Here is a 10,623-nt window from a genome sequence, read left to right as displayed (position 1 = left end):
TATAACTCATATATAGCATCAAACTAAAAACAAGAAAATATTCACATATACACCAGAGTGGGTTTACCTATGCTATTAAACGAATACTAACAAAACCCTAACAAGTATATATAGGGAGCTTTCAGGGGGTAATGTAAAATGTCAAATGTACCCTTTCACTTGGGGGCCACTCTTGAGACCAAGGCTATGTCGGTAAGTTTGTTTGAGAGGTTTCCTTTAATATCGTACATTGAATGAATATTTAACAGCAAGCATCGACTTGTTTCTTTTTACCCATAACACCCATAATTTTGAGAAAAACATAATTATAATAATAATTGAATTTGCTATTTATATAACAAATTAATAATAGAAAAAATAGTTTTACTAAGAAAGGAAATATATTTTTGTAAAGACATCGGATATCCTTGTGTTTATAATATTGATGAAAATGTCACTAATTCTATCGGTTGCAATTACAACAATTAAGAGACAATTGTTAATCAAAATATTCACAATAATCTAATACTCCCTCCGTCCCATCCATTTCTTTATAAAAATTTCTTTTATGGATGTTACTCTCAATTATTTACCTTCCAAAATTTTCAAAAAGTAGTAAACTTTAATAATATATAATTAACTATGAGAAAAATGCCCCTTGGGGGAGTTACACGAGTATGCAGTGTATATTATCATAACAAGCTGTGTAATTACAAATACACCCCTTTGTATATTATCATAACAAGCTGTGTAATTACAAATACACCCCTTATGTATTAACATTGACAAGCATTTGTACTGGCCTCACTTAGGTGAGTACGTACTTAGGGTATCAATCTCAACTATACTCACTACTTTACACCCCTAAACTCATTTTATACATTAAGTTATTGATGATCCCACCACTTTATCTAATTTTCTTATTATTCTTCACTAAATTATATTTTTCATTAACCTTTGTGTCCAAACCCAGTGTAAAGAATTGGGTTGGACGGAGGAAGTATATAAAATCTTATTTTTTTAATTTTTTTTCGAGCAGACTTAGTCAAACTGAGCCGATTTCAAGCCGAACTCGAGCCGAACATGCCAAAAACTCGATTATAGCTCATTTTTTAACCAACACGTTTTGTGTTCGAGCTTAAATTTTTAACGAACCGAGCCGGACTCGAACTTCTATAAGGTGATGATCTTGTAATTATTCAAATATATGCTTATTTGTTATTTTGTTTATATGTATTGATTTAGTTAAGAAAAGAAAGAATTTCGACCCCCGTTTGTCCAAACCTGAATCCGCCACGGGATATTACTTTACTCGCACCTATAAATCGTAAAAAGGCAAATCTTGACCTTTTATCTAAGTTGTTATTATTCATTATTAAATTAAGAAAAATAAATGTATAAAGGGTGGACATGGCTCACTGCAGCCGGTGCACACTGGGCCTGACAATTGGAATAATCGGATCGGTTTGGGATCGGGTCAATTTTGGATCAAATTCACTTTCAGATTATGATATATTTTGAGATCATTTGGATTGGATCGGATGTGATTCGGTTCGGATCTAATTCGGACTTGTTAGGTCCAAAAGGTACATACATAGGTAGGGGTGAACAGAAAACCGCAAAAACCGCTCGCACCGCATCGAACCACACCGCAAAACGCGGTGTTTAATTTTCGTGGTGCAGTTGCGGTTTGAATTTCTAATAAACCCCGCGGTGCGGTGCGGGTTGTGGTTTCAAATTTCTGAAATGCGGTTCAAACCGCACCGCACTGCAATATTTAATATATTATAAATATATACATATATACACACTCTTATATTCCTATCGGGTAACATAAAGAACCATTTTATGTTATTAATTAAACTGAATTTCACCAGATGGCAATAGCATCCTTATTGAGTTAGAGTTATATGTTAAATTAATTAAGAGATTCAAATTGACCACACGATCTTCTGACAAATAAAAAAGAGACTACACAATCTCTTGTTTGTATTTCTTCACTAGGAAAACCAAAATCCAAGTATTTATACTAGTGAACTACGATATTGCATTCTGATTGATTAAAACTATTTTCGAAAATTTGATTAAATCTAAGTTTTGTATTTATTTAATTTTTTTGAACTTGTAAAGTACAAACCGCAGTGAACCACACCACACCGCACCGCATTTTCGTGGTGTGGTTTATGCAGTTTTCGAGGGTACACGGTACGATTGCGGTTTGGAAATTTGAGCAAACCGCATATACGGTTTGGTTTGCGGTTTGAGGAAAAAACCGCACCGCCCGCACCGCGCTCACCCCTATACATAGGGGGTGAATGTATGTTTTTTCATTTTTAATCGATTAAATGATGTGTAATGTAAATCAGAAAAACACACAAAAGTTTTCAGGTAAATATTCTTTTATTCAAAGTATAAATACCCGGAGGGTTTGCATACAACTCCAAATACTAAAAATTCGGAGCAATAAATATAAAAAAAACCAATACAATAGGCTATTAGTCTAGGGTTCTTTATATCACTCTAACAAGTAATAGTTCTTATAAAATAGGCTATCAAAACATAGATCTAAAAATTGTGAATGTAGCTGTGTAAGACTTAATGGTGTGAAAGAATTTGGGCAACATTTCTCTTTATAATTTTAATAAATAAAATCGGACTATCTCCGAGAAATTAATTCTGTAGAGATTCACCTTGTAAATTGCTGAGAATTGTTGTCTTCAAATTTTAGATCTGCTGGATATAAAGATACATGATTAACTGAAAGATAGCGACATGTGGCTCATTTTAATCCGTTCATTTGAGCTTGAAGTCCTAAAAATCGACCAAGACAAGCTACAAATCTACCAAGTAATGATATGGAGGCTACAAATTGACCATATGTTCTCCCACAAGCTATAAATCGACAATGTAATACTTACGCATGCTAAAAATTGATAATGCAACTTGATTCTTCTACAAATTAACACATGGGACCACCAAGGAGCTTCAAATCGACTTCCTTCTTGGTTTGAAGATACAAATCGACCATGTATGCAAGGATAAGCTTATTAATCGACCAAGAATGTGTGAAAATCGACAATAGACTTTTCAAACTCTTAGAAATTGACTAAAGTACTTGAGAAAACCTTGACGGTGACTTATCCTTGCCTAGGGAACTACAAATCGACCAAGTGGCCTTATGGGAAGCTACAAATCGACATGATACTCCATTTAAAATGCAAATCGACCATATGAGCTTGTATTTCATTCTACAAGTCGATAATGCAAAGCTATGCTTTGTACTTAGTTTACTTTTAATCCTTTAAGCCATTCCTGTATGCTTGAGCTGCAATATTCCGTATCTTCAAATCTTCACTCTTCCGGTCTTCATAATTAATCATTTAATACTTAATATTGATTATTAATACCACTTAACAGTATTTCTGAGAATATTACTTAGTTTTCTTTCATCGATCACTGACGCCTAGTGCAATTGGTCTGATTCCCAGACGACTAGTTCTGCTCTCAGGCCTTCCTATCATAACTATACAATCCATCTTAAGTCTTATATAATATGCATTCAGATTCACTTAGAATCCTTCACGTCTTCACTCTAATCCTAATAACTGCTTCGAATGACTTCGACTTCATTCCTCCGTTGCTTGAACATATTAATGAACTTCATACGGACTTTTGTTGATGTCTTCTTCACTGAAGCTACCAAGATCATTATGAATGTAATAACCCAAATTTTGGGACTTTTTAAAACATTTGATGAATAGTAACCCTGACGATCGGGGAAAACGTTTTAGCCCACACTATGTTATGCATGGAAAGTTTAGTTTCCGAGTCAATATTGTGATTATATGTACCAAATGAGTGTATGTAAAAGCCATTAGTTTTCGAAGAAAACCAACTTCGTAAAACGACCTTATCTTACGAACCATCAAGAAATACGAGAATCACTTTACAATCATGAATGTAGAATTTTACAAATTAAAACCCAAGTACAATATTACAAAGCATAAATGACTTATAAGAAAAGGATTTACCCCGCGAATCGCTTACGAAGATTTATTACAAAAATGAATAAGTGACCAAACGAATATGTAGGCGAATAAATAGACGTATAAAGCCCATGCAACTTCCCATGCAAGCCATTCAAAATAATTAGTATGAATGCAACCAAGTATTGGTAATCAAATAGTAACCAACCAAGGAACATAGTGACCTAGTGAGATGAATAGTAGCAAGAATAGTAATAGTAGTACTTAGCTAATGTATAGGCTTTGAAAATTGGCCATGCTTCTTGAGTACTACAAGATATATGCATATCTAAGTACACAAAACAAATCAAACACACTTGATCACCCAAGCAAGCAACAAAAATTTTCTCTCTTCTCCCTCCACCAAGCTTCATTCGGCCTTTTCATAAAAAGGAAAAACACAAATTCAAATTTCAAGATCTAGCCTTGAATAAATGATAAAATTAATTCCAAAGCTTCATCATCATCAAACTAAGGTAAGATAAATCTTTCATAGCATTTTCTTAAGGTTTTGATGGTTAAATAAAATGATGAAAGTGATGATGAATAGTGTCAAATAGTGACTTTTCTTGATTTCTTGACTTTCATGGAAAAATCTAGGTTTTTTAAGCACACCAAAGCCTCACCAAGCATCATCCATCAAGAAGAGAACTTCCTACGCTACCAAGAAAGGTATAAAGCTTCATCCAAATTTTTTTAAGCTTTAAGTTTCAAGAAAAGTAAGGATCCTGGATGTAAACCTAGTTTTGATGGTTGTTTTATGATTTCTTGAATACTAGTTAGTTAGATGCTAAGGTTGATGTTGTGACCTCAAAAACTTGTTGTTCTTTAGAGGATTAAGTAGTTAAATATTGGTATGATGATGTTTGGTTAGTAATTAGTGGTTGATAAGTGGATTTTATATCTACTTGGAACGCTTCATATCGGCTTAAATTGGTGTTTTGGACTCAAGTATTTGGTGTTTTTGATGTGTTTTGTGTTGAGTCATTGCAGGGCACTAGTCAGAGGTGGAAATGAGCTTTTAAATGATTATATGTTGATAAGAGATCAGGGAAGGAGTCGTGGAAGTTTGTAAGAAGGACGGAGAAAAAAATAAGAAAGCTGCAAAAATTCTACAAAAAGCCGGCGCGCCCGCGCCCAAAAGAGCGTGCCCGCGCCCCATTTTTTAGACATAGAGCATGCCCACACCAGCCAAATCCTACAGAATCCTGATTTGATTATAATTAGGTTATTGCGAGAGTCCAGGTCAACCAGGGCTATATATATAAAGAAAAGAAGACGTTTTTAAGAACAAGGAAGCCAGAGAGAACATAGAGAAGACCTAAAGCTCACAAGACGACTAAGGTGAAGAAGATTTAGTTTTCACTTTTGTATTCTTTGATTTGTTCTAAACCCTAGTACTTTTATATTATCTCGTAGTATTCTGAACTTATTTATTATCATGTTTTCATTGGAATCCTTGATGACGATGTGTTCGATCATGAACTAATCGTTGTCATGGGGTTCTAGCGGATTTATTTATGGATTTCAATAGTTGATTTTTCTAAATCGTTAGTGTGTGGTGATTTATGATTTCCTAGTATGGTTGTACTTATCTTTCTTAGATGCGTAGCTACCATCTAAGTCGTTTTTAATCATTATTGAAGTGAAAATGGATATAAAGGTTTAGAACTTGCCATGCTAGCATAGGTTTATGTATGTTGTCATGCATGATTCTTAGTGTAATTTTAACCATCTTACGCTGCCCTATGTAATCTCAATAGATAACTTGCTCATTAAACCGTTATGTTTTCAAATCTTATAGACATATAGGGTCTAAGCATAATTGGTGTCTGCTCAACTTCTATCTTATTTGTGAATGTTTAGTAGTAGGGTATACGTATATCGAAAGATAGCGTATACTAATTTCGTGTTATCTGATTAGTTGTCATCACCATCACATGCTAAGATTAAAGGCATAAACTCTGAATGAAGTATTTAATATAGTTAGAATCCCATGTTTTATCTCATATAAGTAAATCAGTTTTATTCTCTTAGTTAATGCATGCTAGTATAATCACTTTAGTTAGTTAATCAACTCAAAATTGATACTTTTCTTAGCAGTGAACAATAACCATACATTGTTGCACAAGTGCATATTCTGTTTAAACCAGTCTTTGTGGGAATGAACGTAACTTAATCTTATACTACTTGTGATCGTGTACGCTTGCGTGGTTTTGTGCGAACAAGTTTTTGGCGCCGCTGTCGGGGATCAATATTAAATTTAGTTTATGTGCTTGTCATCAGTGGTCGTTAAAGTTCACTAACTCGAATTATTTTCTTACAGTGTTTACTTTGTTCATGTGTTTCGGGTACTCTAGAGAGCGTGTATGCGAACACGTTCTCAATCTCGTAAGGAAACACTAGACGAAGTTGAAGAAGAGGAAAAATAAATTTTTGAAGAAGTTGAAAAAGTTGAAGAAGAAGTTTTTATTGCAATGAGAGAACCAATAGCAGAAACGAATGTGTTAAAGGATTATTCTCAACCGAAAATCAAGGACATTTAGTTTAGCATTGTCAGACCAACCATTGCAGCTAATACCTTTGAAATCAAGCCTGACATGATTCAAATGGTACAGAATTCAGTCCAGTTTGGGAGTTATCCAACGGAAGATCCCAATATGCACATTAGGGATTTCATCAAGATCTGCGACACCTTCAAATTCAACATTGTTTCTGAAGATGCTGTGAAACTGAGACTTTTCCCATTTTCTCTGAGGGATAAAGCTAAGAGCTGGTTGCACTCTCTACCACCAGGTTCTATTGTGACATTGGAGGATCTTGCTAAAAAATTTCTTACTAAATTCGTACCTATGGCAAAGATAGCTGCAACCAGGAATGCTCTTACTCAATTTGTGCAACAATAAGGTGAATCTCCATGTGAAGCCTGTGAGCGCTACAAGGAGATGCTTAGGAAGTGTCCTCATCATGGAATTCCTGAATGGATGGTGATAAATTGCTTTTATAATGGTTTGGGAACATAGTCAAGACCTATGCTCGATGCAGCATCAAGTGGAGTTTTATGGGCTAAGAGCTATGATAAAGCTTATGAGGTAATTGAGATGATGGCCGCTAGTGAATATCAGAATCCAACTCAAAGACTACCACAAGGCATTGTAGCAGGAATTCTGGAGGTGGATACAACTACGGCTCTAGCTGCTCAGCTAAAGGGGTTAACTATGAAAATGGATTCTCTGGCTAACTATGGTGTTCATCAGATAACTAGTGTTTGTGAGATTTGTGCAGGTTCGCATGCAACAGAGCAATGTGCTATATCTAGTGAATCAGCTCATTTTGTGAGCAACTTTCAGATGTCGCAGCAACCAGTTCCTTCCACTTATCATCCTAAAAACCGCAACCATCCTAACTTCAGCTGGAGCAATAATCAGGGTGGTATACAACAACCTTACCAGCAGTTTGGAAACAAGCCTTTCAATCCTCCTGGTTTTCAGGAATAGTTTGCACCAAGGAAATAATTCCAGCCACAGGGAATGCAACAACAATCTCATGAAGGCGCAGGTCCATCTTCGAATGAAAAATATGAATTGGAGGAGTTGAGGTTGATGTACAAAAGCCAAGCGGTTTCAATCAAAACTCTGGAGAATCAAATATGACAAATTTCCAATGCTTTATTGAACGGACCACAAGGAACTATTCCTAGTGATATAGAAGCTAATCCAGGCAAGAGGGAAGTCAAGAAATAGTTGAAGGCAATCACCTTGAGGTCTGGAAAGGTCGCTAGCCCTAAAAATCATTAAAATGAAGAATCTGAAAAATTTCTCCAGAAGGTGGGCGCACCCGCGCCTATATCAAGAACGCCCGCGCCCTTGCCAGCTTCAAAAAATGCAATTCTTGAGGAAACAGCTGATCAGAAGTGGGTCGAAGTGGAAATGAAAAAGACTTCTACTGAAAACACTACTCCTGAGAAAAATAAAGGAGATAAACAAGTCTATCCCTCGCCTCTTCCATATCCTAAAATACTTCAGAAGCAGAAGTTCAATAAATAATTTGCCAAGTTTCTGGAGGTTTTCAAGAAATTGCATATTAACATACCTTTTGCGGAAGCTCTAAAATAAATGCCGAGCTATGCTAAGTTCATGAAGGGTATTCTTTCTTTGAAGCTTAAACTCGAGGAGTTGGAAACCATTGCTCTAACAGAAGAGTGTAGTGCCGTGTTGCAATAGAAACTACCTCCTAAACTTAAAGATCCAGGAATCTTCACGATACTATGCACTATTGGAAACTTATCTTTTGACAAGTGCTTGTGTGACTTGGGAGCTAGCATCAATCTGATTCCATTGTCTGTCTTCAAGAAACTTGGTCTGCCTGATCCAAAACCTGTAAACATGTCCTTACAACTGGCTGATCGATCCATCACTTATCCGCGAGGTGTAGTGGAGGATGTATTGGTTAAGGTGGACAAACTCATCTTCCCTGCTGATTTTGTCATTCTGGACTTTGAGGAAGATAAAAAGATTCCCATTATCTTGGGGAGACCATTCTTAGCTACTGGCTGAACTCTGATCGATGTGCAAACGGGTGAGCTTACTATGAGGGTTCAGGATCAGGACGTTACCTTTAATGTCTTTAATGCAATGAAATTCCCTACTAATGAAGATGCGTGCTTTAAAGTAGAGTTGGTTGACTCTGTAGTGAACTAAAACCGATGCCTGATGACTAGAGGTATGCATTTTTAGGTGATGCATCTAGTTTTCCTGTTATTATCGCATCTGAACTTTCAGGTAGCGATGAAGACAAGCTCTTGAGAATTCTGAGAGAGTTTAAATCTACAATCATATGGACTATAACAGATATCAAGAGAATCAACCCTTCTTATTGCATGCATAAAATTCTACTCTAGGAAGGAAGTAAACCAACCGTTGAACAACAGATGAGACTCAATCCTATCATGAAGGAAGTGGTGAAGAAAGAAATTCTTAAATGGCTGGATGCAGGGATCATCTATCCTATTTCTTATAGTTCATAGGTGAGCCCAATGCAGTGTGTGCCTAAGAAAGGAGGCATTACAGTTGTTGCTAATGAAAAGAATGAGCTCATTCCTACTCGGACAGTCACATGATGGAGAGTATGTATGGATTATTGGAAGCTGAATAAAGCCACCAGGAAGGATCACTTTCCTCTTCCATTCATCGATCAATTGCTTGACAGGTTTGCTGGCCATGAGTATTATTGTCTTCTGGATGGGTATTTGGGCTATAATTAGATTTTCATTACCCTAAAAGATGAAGAGAAGACCACTTCTACTTGTTCTTTTGGCACTTTCGCTTTCTGTCGAGTTTCTTTCGGGCTCTGTGGAGTACCTGCTACTTTTTAGAGATGCATGATGGCCATATTCTCTAACATGATTGGTATTAATATGGAGGTGTTCATGGACGACTTTTCTATTTTTGGGTCTTCTTATGATGAGTGTTTGCATAATCTGAGCTTGGTGCTGAAAATGTGTGTTGAGACCAATCTAGTGCTTAACTGGGAAAAATGTTACTTCACGGTGAAACAGGGTATCATTCTTGGGCATAAGGTATCTAGCAAGGGGCTAGAAGAGGATAAGGCCAAGGTGGGGGTTATTGAAAATCTTCCTCCACCAATCCCAATTAAAGAAATCCGCAGTTTTCTTGGTCATGAGGGTTTTTATCGACGATCCATCAAAGACTTCTCCAAAATCTCTAAACCCTTGTGCAATCTGTTAGAGAAGGATGTTCTCTTCAAATTTGATGAAGAATGTTTGACCGCTTTTGAGAGTTTGAAAAGGAGTTTGACTACAACACCTGTTATTACTACACCTAATTAGAATGAGCCCTTCGAGATGATGTGTGATGCTAGTGATTTTGCAGTTGGAGCTTTTCTTGGCCAGAGAAAGAAGAATATTTTTCATATGGTTTACTATGCTAGTAATACCATTAATGGTGCTCAGCTGAATTACACTACTACAGAGAAGGAGCTTTTGGCAATTGTCAACTGTTTCAAAAAAATTCGATCTTATTTGCTTGGGACAAAAGTGACGGTTTACACTGATCATGCTGCTATTCGATATCTGGTCTCGAAGAAAGATACAAAACCTCGATTGATTTGATGGATTCTCTTGTTATAGGAATTCGAGCTGGAAATCAAAGAGAGGAAATGTACAGAAAATCAGGTAGCGGATCATCTCTCACGTTTGGAAGTCAAGGCAAAGCTTCACAGCATAAGACGTTGGTCAATGAATCTTTTCCAAATGAGCAACTTTTTGGGGTGCAAGAAGAAAAACCATGGTTTGCAGATATTGTGAACTATCTTGTAAGTAATGTTATTCCCACAGAACTCTCTTATGCTCAAAGAAAAAAGTTTCTACATGAGGTGAAGTGGTATCGATAGGATGAGCTGTTCTTGTTTAGACATGGGGTATATCAGATTACGAGGAGGTGCATTCCGTATAGTGAGACAGAGGGTATCTTGCAAGACTGTCATTCTACTGTGTATGGTGGTCATTATGACGGAGAGAAGACAACTGCCCGTATCCTTCAAGCGGGATTTTTCTGGCCTATTTTATTTAAAGATGCTCATCAGTTCGTGTTAGGTCCCA

The 10,623-nt window shown here is 36.4% G+C and overlaps 1 protein-coding gene and 1 non-coding gene across 2 annotated transcripts; one reads left to right on the top strand and one right to left on the bottom strand.

The window, feature by feature from the left end:
- Positions 1–6,871: 6,871 nt before the first annotated feature.
- On the bottom strand, positions 6,872–6,978 carry LOC141722055 (small nucleolar RNA R71). Its single transcript, XR_012575089.1, has one exon. It is a non-coding gene; the product is annotated as a small nucleolar RNA R71 (small nucleolar RNA).
- A 2,442-nt stretch (positions 6,979–9,420) lies between these two features.
- On the top strand, positions 9,421–9,852 carry LOC141718521 (putative mitochondrial protein AtMg00860). The gene has a single exon (XM_074520902.1). The coding sequence runs from the start codon at positions 9,421–9,423 to the stop codon at positions 9,850–9,852; it is 432 nt and encodes a 143-aa protein (XP_074377003.1).
- Positions 9,853–10,623: the final 771 nt, after the last annotated feature.

Source organism: Apium graveolens, chromosome 4 (genome assembly GCF_009905375.1).
Source record: "Apium graveolens cultivar Ventura chromosome 4, ASM990537v1, whole genome shotgun sequence".
NCBI lineage: Eukaryota > Viridiplantae > Streptophyta > Magnoliopsida > Apiales > Apiaceae > Apium > Apium graveolens.
The sequence above is the reverse complement of the archived record's forward strand: the minus strand, read 5'-3'. Positions and strand labels throughout refer to the sequence as shown.